This window comes from Lytechinus variegatus, chromosome 10, assembly GCF_018143015.1.
Source record: "Lytechinus variegatus isolate NC3 chromosome 10, Lvar_3.0, whole genome shotgun sequence".
Taxonomy (NCBI): domain Eukaryota; kingdom Metazoa; phylum Echinodermata; class Echinoidea; order Temnopleuroida; family Toxopneustidae; genus Lytechinus; species Lytechinus variegatus.
Window position 1 is genome coordinate 7,020,808 of NC_054749.1, and position 22,410 is coordinate 7,043,217.

General features: G+C 33.7%; 1 protein-coding gene across 5 annotated transcripts in view; it reads right to left on the bottom strand.

Moving 5' to 3' along the window:
* The window catches only part of LOC121423034 (small G protein signaling modulator 3 homolog), an 89,212-nt gene that overhangs the window by 27,519 nt on the left and 39,283 nt on the right, over nucleotides 1-22,410 (bottom strand). For 2 of the 5 annotated variants that reach the window (XM_041618310.1, XM_041618309.1), the window contains exons 12-17: nucleotides 19,587-19,655; nucleotides 14,056-14,064; nucleotides 4,510-4,641; nucleotides 3,034-3,088; nucleotides 1,482-1,612; nucleotides 184-339 (exon numbers count right to left, since the gene is read on the bottom strand). In XM_041618310.1, the coding sequence (XP_041474244.1) occupies nucleotides 184-339; nucleotides 1,482-1,612; nucleotides 3,034-3,088; nucleotides 4,510-4,641; nucleotides 14,056-14,064; nucleotides 19,587-19,655 (552 nt within the window). The remainder of the gene's footprint in view (nucleotides 1-183; nucleotides 340-1,481; nucleotides 1,613-3,033; nucleotides 3,089-4,509; nucleotides 4,642-14,055; nucleotides 14,065-19,586; nucleotides 19,656-22,410) is intronic. The other 3 variants (XM_041618311.1, XM_041618308.1, XM_041618312.1) reach the window with 3 other exon arrangements.

Below are 22,410 nucleotides of genomic sequence, written 5' to 3' on the forward strand. Positions count from 1 at the left end.
AATGCAAATAGCATTTCCATTTATAGTGCCATGGCTGAGTGGTCTAAGGTGCCTGGCTACACATGAAAAGCCTAGGGTTTGATCCCGGCTGCGGCACCTACATGTATGCCTGTGAGCAAGGCATTTAATCAACAATGCTCTTTTATCCAATTATTGTAATATTGCTTTCAAATCAATACTCACTGTGATGATATCATTTTTTCTAAAGCCCAATTCATCATCGTCATGCCTCTCAAAGTCCAGCAGTGCTTTGGCCCTTCTTTTCCTTGTTCTTGTGATGTTCACAAACTGTTCGTGGTCTTTCTGGTGACTTTCCAGAGAGTAGTCTGGTATCAGACCCTATTCAAAATGACATAGAGGAATAGAGGTTATAGTCTATTGACAAAAAATTGAATTCAATTCATTGAATTACTCATTGGTCGATTACAAAGCAGTTTACGAGAATTTTATTACTTGATTAAAGATAAATGAAAGTAGTGGCAGTAAACACTAATTTAACGAGAAAGTCTGTAAAACCAAGCTTAATTGTCACTAAATCAGAGGATCTAGATCTGGTACAGTTATATAAACTGAACTTTGCGAAATCTTGAAATCTACGCTGAAAAATGTTCACACTGAAGATCACCAACATAGATAAGCGCACGTGGGACAGTGCATTATTATTGCTCTGAATGTTGGCCCGACGCTTGACCAAAATCCTGTGCTTATTTGCTAATATCTCAGCAATTACACAATTTCTTCCAGAATCCTTTGGCACATATTTTTTATTCATATGAACAGACACTTTAAAGGTCATTTCATTGGATTCTGTACAAACTCATTTTGAAATCGCTACCACAACTGGCATTTATCTTTAAGAATAAATTTATCTCTTCAAATGTATCATATTTTTCAAGTTTTTAAACCTCACTTGTTGCCATGAATTTTGAAATTAATTTCCTTTGTGAAATCAAAGAAATTAGATGTGACATAATGCTCATGCTCCCCCCCCCCCTTCAGACCTTATCAACACTTGTGATGACAGATCGAATATGTAAATACTCCTTTATTGTGTGTGGTAATTGATCTTTGTAAAGCAAGGATGACAAGTGACAATAACATCTGGTACATTTACATTTGACATAAACTGAACTTTGTGAAATCCTGATAAATCTTGGTATATGTTGTTTTCTTAACAACAGACAGCGAGTTGGGACAATATTTTCTTATTGAGTAAGAAATTGTCAATCAGTTTGCGAAGCATAATCCTTTCCTGTGTGCGAGAACCGCATACGTCTTTTTGGGACTTTATTAATGATTCTTTTGATAGTTTGGATGATTTCTTTTCTTTAGCAAAGTTTTTCAGTGTTTGTACGTTTTTCTTACGACAGACAATAGATTTTGAACAATGTTTTCTTATTGAGCAAATTGCTAGTCCAAAGAAGAATTGTTTCCTGTGCATGAGAACCACAATGTCTCTCATTAGAAAGTGCTTCACTTACTATTTTTGCATTCTTTGGGTCAATAGCTTGAAAGTGTCTTCCGATCTGTTGAATGGCTTCCCTCAGATCTGACACAAGCTCCGTCTGACGAATGTTCTTAGCCTTCAAATCATTGGAATCATCCTGATTAGCTGTGATTGGAAAGAAAAAATTGAATAACATTCTTTCATACAGGGTCATAAAAAACACATTTACATTTGTGATCTTGTCAAGACACCTTTTCCTCTACTTCCAGTATTCTTGTTACACCCAAAATATCCAAAAGTCCTGTTAGTTATGAAAAAGCCTTCATGATGACATTCAATCATGTTTAACATCCTAAAATTTAAAACAATAATTTCCTTTAACATTTTTTGATAGGCAACTTGAGCACTCTACAGTCCAATTTATCATTATCATTATTATTCTTGTCAAAATTCAGAGCCACATTTTCCATGCAGGAATCCTGCGAGCGACTTTTCATTACATGTATCACATATTGCTGTTGAAAAACAATAGGCAATGCAGGAAAGCTTCAGTGAAAAGATGCATAGCGCCCTTATAATAGGATCCCTGCGAAAAGATGTGGTACATTTTGACAAGTTGCCTGAATGGCACTTTGGATACAGGCATGTGGGCAATTCCATAAAGTAAGCAACTGTATTGTATGGTTGACCCTAATTTTTTATTTCGTTTCATTTAACCTTCACTTCATAAAAAGTTCAAGCCATAATAATTTGAGATATTAACATAATAATAATGGTATTTTATTCAAAGACTGTTCACAGCAAGAGCTGAATTGTACAGAACTGTTACATAAAAGACAGCATTAAACATAACAGCATCAAAATAGAATTATAAAAATACACAAAGCATAAAAAAATCTACTATCATTAATACTTTGGGGGTTAATTAACAATTCTTTGTATGAACTAGAAAATAAATGTAAACATTTCATTTTTCTATGATCACCATTTCTACAATCAAAATCCATTCCAATATACATTAGGTAGCGCCTTTTCCTTTCTGTTACAAAGTGCTGCACGCATACTACTCCGTGTTTGGACCAATAAAACAAATAATTTCAGCACCTCAGGTGGATCAGCTTTACTCCATGCCATTCATTGTCCTCTAACTTAAGCAAAATAGATTTTAATAGCTTTCTTGAAGTGGTGAACAGAGGAGGCTGCCTTCACTGCAGCAGGTAGATGATTCCATAGTTTTGCAGTGAAGACAGGGAAGGACCTTTGCCCAGCACGTTTCTTGGGAAGGTACTGAATAAACCAGATTGATGATACAGGTAATTAACAAGTATTAGACTTGAGATGATATTTCTTTTTGATAGTGGGGCCATATTAACTGAGTTTGATATGTGGCATAATTTGCTCAATCCTTTTTAGGGATGTAGATAATAATAAACATATATTGGATGGACTTCATGAAAGACCAGAAATATTTTACTCTTTAGGGCAAATATTCCACTGATCTTACAATATTGTCCAAAACTCGTGAAATACCTCCAGAATCGCATTCTGAGCCATCCAATATATTATAATTATTGACTACTACTTACGAAACAGAGCTCCCATCAGTGATTTTCTCCTCTGAAGTTGACGCTTGTTCACTTGCTGTACGGAAAAAAAAACAGAAAAAAGAATAATTAACATTTGATGATATATTTCCTTCAAGGAAGAACTGCGAAAATACTGAATAACAAACCCAAGAATCTAAGGAAAGAGCAATATGGAAGAGTACATGTACATGTACCATGGTAGAGTAAAATTGCAGGAATAGGTCATGCTCTTGGTATAAGCTACAATTAGAGTACAAACCTTCAAACATGACATACAGCAAGTATTCATAATTGCTTCTATGACAAATAGTCATTTATTGAAAATCAATGCAAAGGCGTGACTAATATTCATGCAGATATACGATAACTGCATTAACGTATTCGAGCCGTTTGGCAGGAAATACATATCCAAACTGTATACTTCTGGGTGCCGTTTCACAAAGACTTGTTGCAATAACAAATTTTCTATTACAAACTCAGTACCAGCCAATCAAACTAAAGGATTTCTGTAGCTTTAAACTGTTATTGCAGATTTGTTATTTGAACTAGTTTTATGAAACAGGGCCCATGTACCAGCATAAAAGAAACCACAATGTCAAGGGTCATTTCTAAGCTCACAGTACATTAATCATAGACCTGTCAATGGGAAGGGGGTATTACTAAAAAAAAAAAAAAAATGATCAAGCAATATAAGCAAAGATTCAGAGGTATTTTTGGTGCTTATTTCAAGGCCTGAAGACAGATGTATATATATCAGCCAATGTGTATCAGTATTGAAAGAATGTTTTTAAGCCAAGTTTGATTTCTGGTATAGAAATCTAATTTCATTAGGAAATTATTAGGAAGAAGTCCTAAAGTGTGTTTCAAACACCAAATTGCTCAATATTTAGAACAACAAAGTTAACTTTGTTAAAATGGGGACAAATTAGGTAATCTGTCTGTGATTCTCATGATCAAGATCGCGATCACGATAACCATTTTAATGCAGATCAATATGATCATCAAGATGAAAACCTAACTTTCATTATAGAAAGAACATGTTGAATAATCTTGAAATACAAGAAATGATAAGTTTTTGTAAAAAGGTCTTATCCCATATTACATGTAGGTGGTTTCATTAAAATGCCATAATTTTCTTATTTTATATCCAGTGTTTATAAAAATTTCACTATTAAGCTCATGTGACTTTTTTACTAGTTATCTAAATCAACTTTTTGGACTTGACCTATAACTTCAGCTTATCATTACACACTCAAAACTGGCAACATTATTAAAATAAAATCATTGAATAAAACGCAAATTGGCAATTGGGGGTAAATTTTATCATGTGTCATTGATTCTGACTTCTGTTATACCCGTATCATATACATATTTTTTTTTATGAAAATAAATAGAGAATCTGTTGCCAATTTGAGGAGTACAGTAAGATCACACTTGTGAAAGCCGTATATCTATACATTTAGTGAATGTTTTTACCTGTTTTGGAAGGTTTCCTGCCGATTCTGGGTTGACAATAGCACCTTGTTCAGCCATTAGATAGGCCAGATGTTTCCGTCTGTGTGTGTCTACTATGATGTCAGTCAGGGATGCAGAGTGACGCATGCCAATCTGAAATAGAGATCAAAATTTAATGTTATTCAATAACTTAACCTTTGTTCCATATTTTTTTATTCCAGGGGGGAAAAAGAACCTTTATCACAGATATATAAATCATAGATTCAACTCTCTTTCATAGAATATATCTTCACATCATATAATTTAAAATATATTCTTTTTGATGAAGATGATGGTGATGATGATGGCGATGAAGATGATGGTGGTGGTGATGATGATGATAATGATGATGATGGTGATGATGGTGATGATGATGATAGTGATGGTGATAGTGATGTTGATGGTGATGTTGATGGTGATGATGATGGTGATGTTGATGACGATGATGACGATGATGATGATGAATAATGATCTTGTACAGCGTATTTCAAATTATTATAAAATGTCTATATGCACTTCCAAATGACTTGGATAGCATTACCCCGGCTGTAGCCTGGCAACCTGTACAGTGCACAAGCTTGATAAGAATCAAATTCCTGCCAGGTACTCATTTTTTTCACCTGGGTTAAGGGTAGCATAATGTGGATCAATTTCTCTGTGAAAGAAATTATGCCATGGCTGGGATTTGAACCCAAGACCCTCTATTTCAAAGATGAAAGACTACTGATTATCAAGTTGGCCACAAAGCTCCATAATGCAATGTTCCACAATTGACTACATGTAAAAGTAACAGAACATGTATGCCAACTTCCAATTTCAGTTTTCGATAATCATACATGTAGGCTTATATAAAAAAAATGTAAATATAGGTGCTTCAGTGTAATCCAAAATATTATATTTAAGCTCGACTTCCAACTATCCACTTAATTTTGATGTAAAAGTAGAAAGATGACTGTTACAAACTGATAAATTTACATTAAAATATGTATTCATGTAGTACATGTGGCATCACATTGTATTAACATTGTGATGTCTGTTTTTTATGCTTGTTTCATTCAAATCCTATTCAACAACTGAAATGCAATGGTTATTTTATGCATCTTGATTTAGCAATCAAATCACTATTGCTTGGGGATTCATGTATTCATACACAACTTGTAGCCACAAACATATCAAAATTATTGAGCATACAGTACAGTTGGAAATAAATGTATTGTTTGGGTTATTGCATGCTCATGACCTTGGGGGAAAAAACAGCATGATAAAGCATGTATCATTATCATAACAAGCATGCTATAAACCAGTACTGACCGCACAGAAACGTTATTCCAGTGCTAGTAATGTGCTAACAGATGCCCTGTTACAACCGGTAAATGTGACAGCGATGCCTAATGTAAAAATTGACTTCAAAATCCGAAATATGTGACTGGGCTTACTGCTAGTGCTCTGTTAGGCTAACAATGGTACTGAGCTTTAATATAATAAAATACTTTATCTAGTTCCTGCAACCTTTTTTCTCATCATCTATTTATATTTTAATGCACCAAAATGTTATTATAAAACATAAAATTCGTTAAAAATCTCGTAAGGTTGATAGTACTTGTAACCAACATTCAATAATTTCATTAATAAGACATGCATTAAAGGACAAGTCCACCCCAACAAAAACTTGATTTGAATAAAAAGAGAAAAATTCAACAAGCATAACACTGAAAATTTCATCAAAATCGGATGAAAAATAAGAAAGTTATGGCATTTTAAAGTTTCGCTTATTTTCAACAAAATAGTTATATGAACGAGCCAGTTACATCCAAATGAGAGAGTCGATGATGTCATTCACTCACTATTTCTTTTGTATTTTATTATATGAAATAGGAAATATTGTTATTTTCTCGTCATTGTCATGTGAAATGAAGTTTCATTCCTCCCTGAACACGTGGAATTCCATTATTTTAACATTTTGTGCTTCAGGCAAGGAGGTCCTAATTGTCAAATTCGTAAAAATTGAAATATTGTATAATTCAAACAATAAAAAACAAAAGAAATAGTGAGTGACATCATCTCTCATTTGGATGTAACTGGCTCGTTCATATAACTATTTTGTTGAAAATAAGCGAAACTTTGAAATGTCATAACTTTCTTATTTTACATCCGATTTTGATGAAATTTTCAGCATTGTGCTTGTCTGATCTTTCTCTATTGATTCAAATCAACATTTTTCTGAGGTGGACTTGACCTTTAATCTATATATGGCATGACATCGAGTACAAACAAATCCTTTATACTACTAAGTTGTTAACTACACATGATACACACTTGCATAAATCTCTGCGTCACACCTATTATTCTGGGAGAGGGGGGATGATCTATTGTTCCACCCCCCCCCCCTTGAATAGCAGGACGTCAGGGATTTATGCCCATGATGATAATACATGTTATGGCTATTAATGATTTCTTTGTTTCTATTGTGTGTTAACAATCAAAATGCAACTAAAATTGGGCTACTACATATGCAGTCAAATAAAAACAGATAAATACATTCATTTAGCACTTGGGTTCATAAATATATCTGATAAATTTTTCAATATCATATTTCACCTCATCAGGTGCCCATTTCATAAAGCTGTTCATAAGTTAAGAGCGACTTTAAGAACGACTGGTGATAATTTCTCATGCGCTAAGCCATCGTCAATGAATGTTTTGGTGTATACCATTCACCACAAGAAAGGATCACCAGTCATTCTTAAAGTCGTTTTTAACTTACGAACAGCTTTATGAAACACCCCCAGGTCTTTATGATACATGACCAATGTTGGTACCATGGCTGACTGTTGAAAATCTACCCCCAAAAAAGGCCAAGATGCAAATGGAATGGCAAACTTGTAGATCATGCATTTTCCTCTCTTCACCCAACACAAATAAAACCAAAGTTAATATTCTGTAGTTTGATGAAAGGAGGATAGTGGAGGAGGGGGAGGGGGTAAAGAGATCTGAAATCCCATGCTACATTCAGTCTACACATGTACATGCAATGTTTCATCTCACATAATTTATCCCCTTCCTCTAATCGTAACTGTACCATTATTATAACTTCTAAGGAAATCTCGATCGTGATTGGCTGCTGAGACCTGTTACCATGGCAGTAGCCATAATGGCAAAGTTACAATTTATGAAACCAGCCCCTGGATAAATTCTTTATCCCGCATGATGTTATGATTGGCCCTTACTACCGCATTTAATTGCTTTGATAGGCCACCCAACAATTTTGTAATTATATATTGTGTAATATTTTTACCAATTCTATGATTGAAATGCATGTAACTGCCCTAAACACAACAGGATCTCAATAAATTCTGGAAACCTCTCTTCCCTGTTACATCATAACTAACAGTTTTAAAGATAAGTTTTTGAAATGCAACAATTCAATTCAAAACAAAAACAAAACTAAATATCAATTGATTTCACAACATCTTGAAACTTCTAATAACTTCAAGCGCTTGAATGTTGTCAGTATCCCTATACATTAAAAAAAAATATAAACTTAGGTCCCAATGATGCTTGTTTTCACTTTCACTCTTTCAGGTTTTTTTTTTTGAGGGGGGCTATTCAATTGTAATATTAAGATGGGGAAAATAGATAATTAATACATTTCACCTGTAGGCTTCAAAAAGTAAAACATCACCTGAAGAAAAAATATAGAAATGTTTATGGTACAACGTGCCTTCTAGTAAAATAAATATTTTAAAGGGGAATGAAACCTTTGGAACAAATAGACTTAGATGTACAAACTGAAAAATCAAAGAATAAGAATAAAGAAAGTTTGAGAAAAATCGGACAAATAATGAGAAAGTTATGAGCATTTGAATATTGCAATCACTAATGCTATGGAGATCCTCCCATTGGCAATGTGACAAGGATGTGTGATGTCACTGATGAACAACTTTCCCTTTGGTGGACTATAAAATACCCTCAAAATGTCTCTTTTCGCTTTTTCTAATGATGCAAACTCTTTATCCATGATGTATTCTCAAAAAATTTGCAATACATGCCCTCATGTAGAAAGAACACATGATCTATGGATAGATGTGATAAAAGAGGCAATTCAAGTGAAATATATAAAGTAATGGGGAGATTTGTTCACAAGTGACATCACACATCTATGTCGCATTGCCAATTTGCTATCTCCATAGCATTAGTGATCGCAACATTCAAATGCTCATAACTTTCTCATTTTTTGTCTGATTTTTCTCTAACTTTTGTTGATCTGTTTCTTTGATTTTTCTGTTTTCACACAAGCTATCTTGTTCCAATGGTTTCATTCTCCTTTAACTGCAAAGAAAATTGGGGATGGGAGTTATTCACGACAGTATTTGGGGTAAAAAAAATTTTAAATGTCAACAAAACATGACAATTCTGTTTCTTGTGAAAAAAATACACTTAATGGACAGGGAATATATATAGCTTTTTTCCAAAAAAAATAATATAATAATCTTTAAAAATGGGTATAGATGTTTCACTTTTAATGGGTTATCATTGCAATCTGGCATGGAAAATTCACAGCTATCATTGTATAGGCCTAAAAAGATGATTAGGGTCTTTGGATGAACAGACATGCTTTATGTAGTTCTATTCTACATGAGAGGAGACATGATGTTTAAAAAAAAAGAGAAATGAAGAAAAGATTCTTGGTACTCTAAGCTGATAGGAGATAATTCCATAAAATATGTACGTCCGACCCCCTATATGTGGGACCTTCATGAAATTTTCTGTCTCTGATTTCTTGTTCTTAACCCGTTGCCAACGGGAGCCGGATATATACGGTTCCCTAAAACTTATTCATGTACGGGAGCCGTATATAGTCGGTTCCCCAAAGGCTATTACTCGCATCCATTTGCAGGCTTTAAAAATACAATTTCATACTATGTTTCTGCCTTTTCTGTGTTATAATTACAATGTCCATTAATTAAACTACACATTCCAGAAAGTCATACGTTTTTACCTTTTGTTTCTATAGTTTATAAAGCATTATAAAACGAGTTATGCTTCGAAGAGAGTCCAATATTGGCGTACAGTGGGCATTGCCGCGATGGAAGCTTGATTTCAACGATTTTCAGTTTCGCAGAACCACGTATATACCGTAATCAATAAAAGTGAGGGAAAACAATGGGAGCAGCGAAATGCAACCCAAAACGCACGCAGAGCTGCGTGCGTGCGCTGATATGATCAACGATAGATCGAAAACGATCGATACTTTATAAGATTGCTTGTGAGGTTTCAAAAAGTCCGGGGTTCGATCCCGGCCGCGGCACCTATGCCCGTGAGCAAGGCATTTAATCTACAATGCTCTTTTCAAATAAATGAAAATGCTATATGCATTACTGCTAACTAGGTGTGCACTTCTTTTAAAAAAAAATGGCGCCGTTGATAAAATATAGGAGAAGAAAAATCATGGTTTCAGTTTATAACACATCGATTTTTGTTTTCTTCTTTCATTTAGGTGCATTATTTTGCCTCTTGAAAATGGCTGTCATAATATTCAACTTCATGAACTGATCAAGCTAGATCAAACTAGAAGAGAGTACACGACTTTAAGTTGATATCGATTTCTATAATCCTAAACAAAAAGTGTATACAGCTGGCTATTGAGAATACCTCGGATCGTACGTACACTCTATTTTGTTCTAACGATACGGATGTGGTAATTGATGGAGGCATGGCCCCCTTTCCTTTGAAAATCACAAAAGGGCATCCAGCGAAGGTCAATAAAGTTGCCACTTACTAACAATGTAAAAGAGTGACTTGAAAGGGAAGGATGTACGGATGAATTCACACTTTGTCAGTTTGGTTTAACACCAAAGAGTGATAAACGCCGTGACATAGGCATAATCATGCTAATGAAGACTAATATGTGTTATTTACGATGTACAAAGTATATGAAGCATGTTTTATCCATATCAGTAATCTCATATGAATTTTCGAAAAAAAATCTAAGGTTTCCCCAATTGATTTTATTCTGATTGAGTATGTTATCGTGGTTTGGTTTGACCTGCATATAAAAAAAATGTGATGCGATAGGAATCCAGAGCATGGAGTAAATATGCATTCCATGGATATATTATTCGAGAAGATAGAGGGAATGAAAAGCAGAATATATTAAAATAAAATATATATGTTTATGTCTGCAAACAGGCCTATAATGCTTTTCACGGAACAAATGATGTAAGCCGGGTAATGAATAAGTAGAGCGCCTTGATCACAATGTTTAGTGGATATTATATGAATTATTAATCATTATCATCATGCGGCTCGTTTAATTTTTTTTAATTGCTTGTTAGAAGGGTGCAAGAAAAACGGCATAAAGCATATTGTGATTCCATATACGTCCATTCAGTTATTTGTTTCATTTTTGGCCGTACTCCATAGAATATAACAGACGTTCAACTTTGATAAAGATAAATATGAGATAAAGCAATCAGTACATGAATTGATTAATAAAGACAATTAATTAATTAATTAGAGATAATTTATATATCACTTAATATGAGCTGGAATATGATATTTAGGCAGGCGAGAATGGCCTTTCTATGTATCTCTTTTGAAGCACGCTCTTCCTCTTACAGTTCTCTGATTAACTCGTTATATTTGTATTTTCATCGGAGCTCTTATGGATTGTTGGCTACAAGGAAAAAGGAAGTGGAGAAATAAAACATAAGAATTATTTTAATACATCGAAATTCTGTAAAGGTGAATGTACCGGGTGAGAAATTATATACACTTACGACATTTTAGAATTATACTTTGGCAATGCAGGTTATTATTTTCAGAGTCCTTTTTCATCTTGACGAAATTGGATATTAAAACAAACTGAACGCAGGAAATAATAATTTCCGAACGGAAAGTTCCTAAAATGTTAATCAAATCATATATTGTCCGAAAATTTGACAGTGAGTGTGGCGAAACAAATGGGGGGGGGGGGTTAAATGATGGAATATAATTTATATGCACTAGAATAAAAAAGGGTATAAAATAGTAATGGTGTAACTTGGGTTGCGATTTCATTGCTGACCTCTATTTCTCCCCCCCCCCCTTTGCTTGTCAGAAAAAAGTAAAGAAAAAGTAGCGCATTTATAGTCCCCTCCACCAAGAATTCCTTGGTTCACCGCCGATCTCTGACAACTAGATTACCAGCAAAACCAAAAATGTCTTTCTGGTCACACTCATTTTTTTCCATTTTAAATTGACCAACATATACTTAAGTTATTTTTTCTTGCATTTTCCATGAATTACTAATCATTTGTTGATCATTAAATCCTTTGCACATAAATGTCAAGAAAATAACCACACACGTTCTAAACTAGTGAAATAAACTGAGAATTGAGTAAGTTCACAATAAATAAAACGGTTTGCAGGGACTTATTGTATATTTTTGGATAATGAAAGAAAGGCAGAATGTCTTGTTTTTAATACAATTTTAATTACTAGAATCATTTGATACATAATATTCATTTTTTTACACAAATACATGGCAACGTCTCCGTTGGATTTTGAATTAAGGAAATAATTTGGAGGTTTTTGTTGAACATTTCTCGACGACGTATAAAATCTAGAAATCATTTGAAATTGATTATGGGCCGAATATGCCGGGCACCTATCCTAATGTAGGTTCTATTTTTTAGTATGGGTTGGGCTTGGAGGGCCGGGTTTGGACATATTTCTGTGATGACGAGAATATACTCAGAAGGGAAAAAATAGAGAGAGGGCCGGGGGGCACGGAACGGGAGATGAAGAAGAGAGAGAGAGCATAACCCACTTGTCTGCGCAGTGTTGTAGTACATTTTTTTTCGATTAAAAGCGCCTCGTATGAAATTGAACCCTCCCCCCCCCCCCTGCGTAAGCTACTGATTGAATAGAAGGGAAAAAAGTAAAGGGAAAATAGAGGAGAGAGAGAATATAAGTAGAGGTTGACTAGAGGTAAGGGGATTAGAGAGAGTAGAGGGGATGGCATTCATGACAATAACAATAATATTTTTCAATCGAATTAAACTATTTTTTTTTATTCTTTACATGTAAAATATTCAAATGTTTACATAATATCAATGATAACAATTATAAACATTACTATCAACACTAACAATGATAATAACAAATAATAAAAGAAAATATAACAATCGGATAATAAAAAAAATAATATTGATAATAATAACAACAATGGTTAAGATTATGAATATAATAATGATAAGACAAAGAAAAAGATAAAATAAAAAAGCAGACAAAACAGAAAAAAAAGATGAAGGGAGAAGATAATGGTGATCATGGGGGATGGGGTGGGCTAACTTAAGTAATTGGATGATAAATGATAAATAATCTTCATAATAATTGTCGTATACCACCTTGCAAATTTTAATCGAGAAGATTATGATTTCTTGTTCAGAAAGTATTACTTGTATGCATATAACGATATTTTGAAGATTCATGTTTTGGGGGGCATACTTTTAAAAGGAAATATCATATTTTTTTTCATTTTGCATGAAGAGAAAAACAGAGAGAACAAAATTAAGCAAAATAGGACACGACGGGAGTAAAAGAATGAGAATAGGTATAAAGAGAAGATAAGACGACGAAGAAAAAAGGCGAAAAAAAGAAGCACAAGCAAATTCATAACAAGAATAAATAGAAGGAAAATAGAAAGAGAAAACTTAGGAGATGGAGGTGTAGGATTACACAATTATCAGTGAAGAAGAAGGAGGAGAAAATGAAAAGGGAGCATTATAAAAAAGGAAGAAAAAACAAGGAGGATTTCATTTGCAAGAGGAAACAGAGCAAGACTATATCAAGGGAGAAGGGGGGGGGTCTATAAATAGGAAGTATAAGAACAAAAAGATGAGACAGAGATCGAACAAAAGAAGAAAGGAAATGAGGATGATAAGATAAGAATATCGAAAAAGAAGAATATGAGAAGAAAAGAAATGAGAATAATAATTTTGATAATAATAAGAAGATCGAAAAAGAAGAAAAGGAAGAAGAAAGGAAGGGAGAATATTATGATAATAGTAACATTAAGAGAATATTATGATAATAGTAATATCGAAAAAGAAGTCCAAGAAGAACTTCAAAACCCACATCACCAACAATACATTCTCAAAGAAGTCACTCTGTACGGACATAATTATAGCACTGGAGCGACAGGTGAGCTCTGAACTCCGTGCAGCCAAAACAGGAAATGAACTACGCATGCGCGAAAACTATCGATCGATCAATTCACTCATCGTGGATCGCACACACGCTTTTGTAATCAACGATCCAGCTCGCACGCACGGAACAATGGAGCTGTTCGAACTTGACATGGCCGGCTGATTAATCTCGTTTGGGGTGTTAGAACCTATTCTACTATGCCGTCGCGAACGGGTTAAAGACAGTCTGTAATGTTCTCAAAAGACCATGACTTGGTCAGTTTATTAAGTATAGAAAAACAGGGGTTGGACGTACAAAAAGGTTGATCATTTTATGGAATTGCTGTAAAATACACACCTCATACTTCTGCAAAAGATTTTATTATTGTCCAAGCAGAAGAAAGACACAAAAGATCACATGTAAATAAACAAAAGGAGAAAAAAGAAAGTGCTTTAATATTTTAAATAATGAAAGAGAAAAGTGAGAGGCAAATTTACATGTAGATAACCCAGAAAGACGGCTACATATAAGACTAGGCCGTTACAAACTTGTGATTAAAAAATGCCAAAAATTGAAGATTTGGAAAATGTATGTAGATGAGCAAAGTTTGATAAAAAGTTGTCAATCGGTAAAAGAGACCCAGACGATTCATTAAAAGCTAATAGCATTTCTGTATAAACACGTAATAAAACATGTAGCATGCAATACATTACTTCTAACCAGTATTGATTAAATAGCAAACACATCCAAAAGTTGTGCAGATTTTGTACAACTCACTCCAAGATCCTCATCAAAAAGATGAGCATTGGTTGGATGCGCGCAATCACGTGTAATTCAGTTTTGAGTCATCTCAATTTTTTCTGCAACATGTTCAATATTTTAGAGTCCTATTTGACATTTTTCTCTCTCTCTAATACCTTGGTCACATTTGATTTATGGCGGCCGTACGGCGAGTCGACAACAGCCGTTTTATTAATTTCAATTCAAACCACCTATAGTAGTTGGTACAAAAAATGTTGAAACGGCTGTTTTCGACTCGCCGTACGGCCGCCGTAGAGCAAATGTGACCATGGTATTATCATCTCTCCCTTTCTCTGTCTCTCTCTCTCTGTGCTATATTCGTGTGTTGTTGACCTTGGTTTGCGAACGTTGAAGGCGTAAAGACAGTGCGCACTCTGTATAGATCCAAGGAGATATCACTCCTTTATAGTAGATCATCTATTTTACAACAAAGGCGACACAGCTGCTTTTACATGTGGTGCACTTTCTTCAACAGAGTGTAAAGTTTGAGGATTATTGTTCATGTATTAAAAAGCAAAGTACTGAAATTATTGATACATGTTCATGAATCAAACACATACCCCGTATAAAAAAAAGACTACAAATATATACTGGTAGATAGATAAATACATTACACTTCTGCTTAAGACATAAAAACATTAATTCTGGACATCTCATTTTTTCTAAATATACAATATTCTGAAACTACCTGTAATATATCCCACACAGACCTCAACTTCAACCTTAACTACATAAGGACACAATTTACACAATGTACATACATATACAGTATTATATCCAAACGCACACAAGCAATCCAGGAGTGATTTACATATACATGTAATATATCTGTAAAGTGCTCTTTAGAGAAGTTCCAATGTATTATTAAAGCAGATTATTATTATGATTATAATAAAGCAGAGTAATTTTGTGACAATCATTACCTTGGGAAGCATTTTCAGAATATTTTGCTTTTGATGCTATACTGCTTCTTGCCATATTCACAATGAAATATTAATGCGCAACAATGAAATATTAATGCGCAACAATGAAATATTAATGGGCAGCAATAAAGCCCCTCTTGAATTTGGGTAAAATCCATATTACTAGTAAATGGATGTCACTATTTAAGTCCACTATATACAACATTATATGGATGCCATGATGTCCGATAAAATGTATTCCATAGACAAAATGAAAGATATTTTCCGTGGATGTATTTTATGATTTCATACAAATTCACAGGAACATGATATCATGACAAGGTGCCCAATTGAATGAACATATCCACTTTTTTTTTCTTTTTATATGTAAAACCAGATCTTAAGAATGGAATGTGCTGAAAATTCAGGGTATTATCTCTTTTTTTAGCTTTCCATTATCCAATTACCTAATTTGTATGATAAGTGCCAAAAGGATCTCTGTTAAAGAAAAATGACGGCAGTTTTAAAAGCGGCACCTGATGCTAGTTACTGTAGTATTTAAAAAAATCTAAATGCAAACCTTCACAAAAGAATCAATGTTTGAAAAAACAATATTTTTGTAAGATTTGAATGTTATAGTCCAGGATAGAAGAGGCGTAACCTTGTTTTTTTATATATACAATATTTTTTGATGGTTTCTTGTCAATTCGAGGGTGCTGATTACGAATCTGAATGATGCCACTCGTGTAACCTTGAGCATTTTCCGCAAATTGGCAAAATCCAATATGGCCGCCAAAATATGCAAATTACCCATAAAAATCCTAAAATTGTCCGCACATTAGCTACGAAATGCATGAAATTGTTTTGCAGGAGTGAGATACTCCCTGAAAAAACAATTTTTGACAAAATATTTATTTTCCTCATATTTAAAATGGCCGCCATAGTCCATTGTATACTATATTATGTACGATATGAATATGGAAAACTAGCTTTCACAAAAGTGAGCACTAAACCGCAAAGAAATCGCGATGTATGAACGAAGTGATATATGCAAATCATTATTACTAAAGAGATATACCATTTATTATATCATAAATGGGAATATTTCTGTATTTTGATATCTAAAATGGCCGCCACTGGCCCAAACATGATTGCGTACAATGGCAATGGGGGCCAAAAAATTCACAAGAGTGATCACTAAAATGCATATTATTAAGATTAAACGAGTGGAATAGTGACTAAAAACATAATTGTTAACGAAATATATTATTAATATGCCATGTATGTGATGAATGTTGTATTTAGATATTCAAAATGGCTGCCAAAGGCCCTAAAAGCATTATCCACAATGAGAAAGAGGGGCAAAGAAGTCACAAGAGTGATCACTAAAATGCATATATATGTGATAAATTCATGGGATACTGTTTAAAAACGTATTTTCTAACGAAATACATCATTCAGGTTTAAAGTTTGTGTTAAATACTGTATTTTTACTTTCAAAATGGCCGCCAGAGACATTAACAGTCTTATGCACAATGCAAAGTGGGAAACCAATATTCACAAGAGTGAGCACCATAAATGCAGATATTAGTGATCTATGAGTAAAATATTGTCTGAAAGCATGATTTCTTTTAAGAGATATCATTTATTCTGCCAGTTAGGTGATAAATACTGTTATTGGAAAATCAAAATGGCCGCTACAGGCCCTAAAGATATTATGCACAATGTGAATGGGAACAAATTATTTCATCAGAACTTGGCTTTGCTTGGCCAAATGGTGATGTATGAGTGAAATATCGTCTGAAAACATGATTTATGACAAAATATATCATCTCTTATGTAATTTATGTGATAAATAATGTATTTCAACATACAAAATGGCTGCCATATGCCCTTTTTGTGAACATTATTTGTCTACACTAAAATTGTATATTATACGATAAGGGCTTATGTTGGCCATTTTCAATTTAAAAATGCAGTGTTTATCACCTTAAATACACAACATTATGATATATCTCGTTAGAAACCATGGTGTTAGACAATATTTCACCCTTGCATCAGAATTCACAATAATAGGCAATATTTAGAGTCAAACAAAGCCAAATTCTGTCAAAATTATATGTCTAATGTTACATTAATGTACATAATACTTTTAGGACCTATTGCAGCCATTTTGGATTTCAAAGTACAGCATTCATAACCTCCACAACCAATATGTGATGTATTTAGTTAGAAATCATGTTTAAGACAATATTTTTACTCGTATATCACAGTCATATGCATTTCATAATTCTCACTCTTGTGAAAATTAGTTTCTCCATTCGCATTGTACATGATAAATATAGGGATTATGGCGGCCATTTTGAATGTCAAAATACAGCATTCATCACATAAATTACATGAGATATCATATATTTTGTTATAAATCATGTTTTCAGACGATATTTCACTCATACATCCCCAATTGGCCAAGCAAAGCCAAATTATGCTGAAATAATTTGTTCCCATTCACATTGTGTATAATATCGTAGGGCCTGTAGCGGCCATTTTGACTTTCCAATAACAGTATCTATCACCTATCTGGCATAATAAATGATATCTCTTAATAGAAATTATGCTTTCAGACAATATTTTACTCATAGATCACTAATATCTGCATTTATGGTGCTCACTCTTGTGAATATTGGTTTCCCACTTTGCATTGTGCATAAGACTGTTAATGTCTCTGGCGGCCATTTTGAAAGTAAAAATACAGTATTTAACACAAACTTTAAACCTGAATGATGTATTTCGTTAGAAAATACGTTTTTAAACAGTATCCCATGAATTTATCACATATAATATGCATTTTAGTGATCACTCTTGTGATTTCTTTGCCCCACTTTCTCATTGTGGATAATGCTTTTAGGGCCTTTGGCAGCCATTTTGAATATCTAAATACAACATTCATCACATACATGGCATATTAATAATATATTTCGTTAACAATTATGTTTTTAGTCACTATTCCACTCGTTTAATCTTAATAATATGCATTTTAGTGATCACTCTTGTGAATTTTTTTGGCCCCCATTGCCATTGTACGCAATACTGTTTGGGCCAGTGGCGGCCATTTTAGACATCAAAATGCAGAAATGTTCCCATTTATGACATAATAAATGATATATCTCGTTAGTAATGATGATTTGCATAATATTACTTCGTTCATATATCGCGATTTTTTGCGGTTTAGTGCTCATTTTTGTAAAAATTAGTTTTCCCTATTCATATTGTACATAATAGAGTATACAATGGACTATGGCGGCCATTTTGAATATCAGGAAAATAAATATTTTGTCAAAAATTATTTTTTCAGAGTGTATTTTACTCCTGCCACACGCTTCCATGCATTTCATAGCCAATGTGCGGACAATTTTAGGATTTTTATGGGTAATTTGCATATTTTGGCGGCCATATTGGATTTTGCCAATTTGCGGAAAATGCTCAAGGTTACACGAGTGGCATCATCCAGATTCGTAATCAGCACCCTCAAATTGACAAGAAACCATCAAAAAATATTGTATATATAAAAAAACAAGGTTTGGTCAAGTTTCTATGGGGCCTATCCTGGACTATTAGATAATAAATACTCAAGTATAATTTACATAGAACATCGAGTCTTTGCAAACAACTTTAGATTCTGAAAAAATAAAAAATATTTTAAAAAGAATCCAGACCCTTCATGGCATCTAAAATGTATTATAATTCCTATATTGAAATACACAAAGGAATTTTAAGCATACAAGAAATTTATGTTCATTCCCCCCATCCCCCCCCCCCCAAAAAAAAACCTTTTCTTTTTCTACGGTTTCTAATTCTTTGTATATACATGTAAAGCTTACCAGACAAAATTGTCTACATTGTGTATTTTAGATTATAGCACCCTCTGGAAATTGCAGGGCCTCTTTTTACCATTTTCCAGGGCTTTTTGGGGCATTTCAAAAGCACAAGCCCCCATGTAATTTTTCCTGCCCCCCATCCCCCCCAAAAAAAAATTGTTATTAACCTGACATTAAGCTTTACAAATAGTTACTAGTATTACATGCTAATTTTTCTATAGATAAAAAAGAATAAGTGTTCCGTATCTGACCCAGATGCTCTGAAAATCTATAAACTAGATTTGGCGACATTGGCTCCATGACTCACCGTACAACTAAAACATTCTGGTCCGATACACACCTCATCTTCGATATTTATCTGTATCCTTACTGCTGACTATGAAGGGGGAATGGTGAATCATACAACAGATAATAATCATAATGACAATCTTTCCTTTTTCTTAGTAACTGAAGATTAAGAATTTAACTTGGTTGAATTACTATCACCATATATTCATAATTGAAATTTAATTGTTATATCTTGGCAGTCTATCACTCTTATATCTTCTCTATCTTTCCTCTCTTCCTTATTCTTGGATGCAAAAACCAATTTAAAGGTGCTTCAACAAATCAAGCTTCCAGCTTATGTTGCAACACCCTTGTATGTTCATTATTTACTTGTGTTTTATATACATTATATATTATCTGTGTATTCTTTTACATTGTACATTATGAACACTGAACATGCATGAATAAATTTATAAATAAATAAATAAATAACAATCACAAGGTGCTTGATACAAATACTGCGAAAGATATGTGAAACTGTTGCTTAAGTTGAATCTGAAAATGTGTAAAATTTGATACAAAGGGATCAATGGGGGTGCTGAATTAAAAAAAAAAAACGCAGCCCCCCAAGTGATCTGACTGATGGGTCGGCCGCTATTTTGAAATCCAAGATGGCCACCATGACAAATCATTAAAATGTTTCTAAGCATTCTACATCATTATTCTAGCTTTATCATGATAACAATAAGGCGCTTTAACATAAATTTTTCAAGGTATAATTTCCTGTGTGGTACACCAGCATATAACGTGTGTGAGTGTGTAGTCAGGTTTGGGCTCAATTCATTTATTCAATTACTGTATGTAATTGAAGAAATGTTCAATTACAATTACTACTTCAATTAAATTACATTTTTTTCAATTACAATTACCATTTCAATTACTTTCTAGAAAAGCCATAAAGTTACAGAGAAACTGAAAAGATGGTTTACATGTAGGTTAGAGACTGGATTCTGCCCGTTACTTTCTGTGAGGCTGAAGCAGTTGACATGAAAAAGGTCATGAAATTAAATCATAAATTACGTGAGTATATTGTAAAGAAATTGAATGGAATTAAAATTGACAGAAATTAAAGCCAATTACATTTTTTTCAATTACAATTACATTTCTGATTGAATTCTTGCCAATATTCAGAAACACGTTTTATCATTTTATCAACTCGCTGAATCTATCACGATCTCTATTGTCAATTTCAAGCATAATTTTCCCGAAAGATGTATTTATCCTGAAAGGGTTCAATGCTCCATATAGTAATGTCAACATAATTCGCTTTACCTGCTGATAAAATCTCTAATCAAAACTCCAATCAAATATACAATGTAAAACATATCAATTTTGTAAAACAATTATTGTAGTACCTTGTTTAATTGGAGGGCAGCTAAAAGTTTATTGGTACTGTCAATGTTAGAGTTCACCATGATTAATTATTCCAAAATTATAAGAATCCACTGCCTGAAAGACACATATCCTTTTACAATAACACGGACTATACCATGTCATCCAAACAATGCACAGTTAAAATGAATCTCGTTTTATGAATACAGGTCTAATAGCAGAATTAGTAAAACGGTCATGTGTTCACCAGCTGTTTCTTTCCCATTACAGATTGAGAGAGGGGAGGATCTTCGCCCCGCAAGCAGGATTGAAAGAGGAACGGAATGGCCAATGACACGTGTCTCCATTTATTTGCATAAATACAGAGCGTAATCCATGATACCTTAATCTATATCTGGTATATGCACGAAGAGAGCTCTGGGTATTATTCTCTTGGAACATGTGCACACAAAAGCAATTGACCACAATCTTGAAATGTTGGCCTTTTTTTAAATCCAGTTGTATCTCACTTTTTAATAATAGAATTAATTCTGATTAATAATTAATTTACCAGTTTATCAAACAAAAAATACAATTGGCAAACCTAAAAAAACAGGTTTTCCGTTTTTTCTCTCTCTCTCTCTCTCAAAATTTTTTGTTTCATAAGCAACAGATTTCTATCATTCACCAGCCTCAAAAATAAAAAGTTCCGGTAGTGTAAGTTAAACTGGTATTCTGTTGATGCTTTCATCCTTTATCCCGGTTAGCTTTGGAATGGATAAACCCCTCTAAAAGATATTAATTGTACAGAATACATTAACCGGGAGCCATGAGATTTGGTAACGAGTCTACTGTTTGAGGATTTGAATGGTTTGAGAGGACTATTGGCAGAGTGACTTGGAGCAAATGATTGATATTAAAATATGTGGTGACATTTAAAAGGACAATGCCATATAGCGGTCTATCACAATCCCAATATTGACATTGTACAGTGTAAATAATTCCTATAGGATAATGACTTTTTAGTGTGGAGTCCACTTGTGGAAGCTATACTTCCAATATATGACTACTTTTTTTGTATTATATGTATGGAAAGATCGTGCAATATTTGGCATATCAGCCTGTACAATTTTGATATACTGTATACAGTAGAGTTGCTAATCTCAGCTCCAATTAGCGATAGACAAATGAAATCTAGGACTAAGGCTCCATTCTCATTATTGTCCTAAGACTAGTTTACTGGAAAGTATTTTAGTACTTAAATGTGTAATGCAAGAGAACGGTCAAAGCAGTCTTTGAAGCGATCTTCCAATCTAGTTTGATAAACCACCTTGCAATGTAGATTTCAAGATCTCGTTGCCTCATTCATTCATTGTTCCATTCATTCACTATGTCGTGTTATCCATCCATCCCTTCATCCCTCCATCCATCCATCTCTTCATTTATCCATCCATCCATCCATCCATCCCTCCATCCATCCATCTCTTCATCCA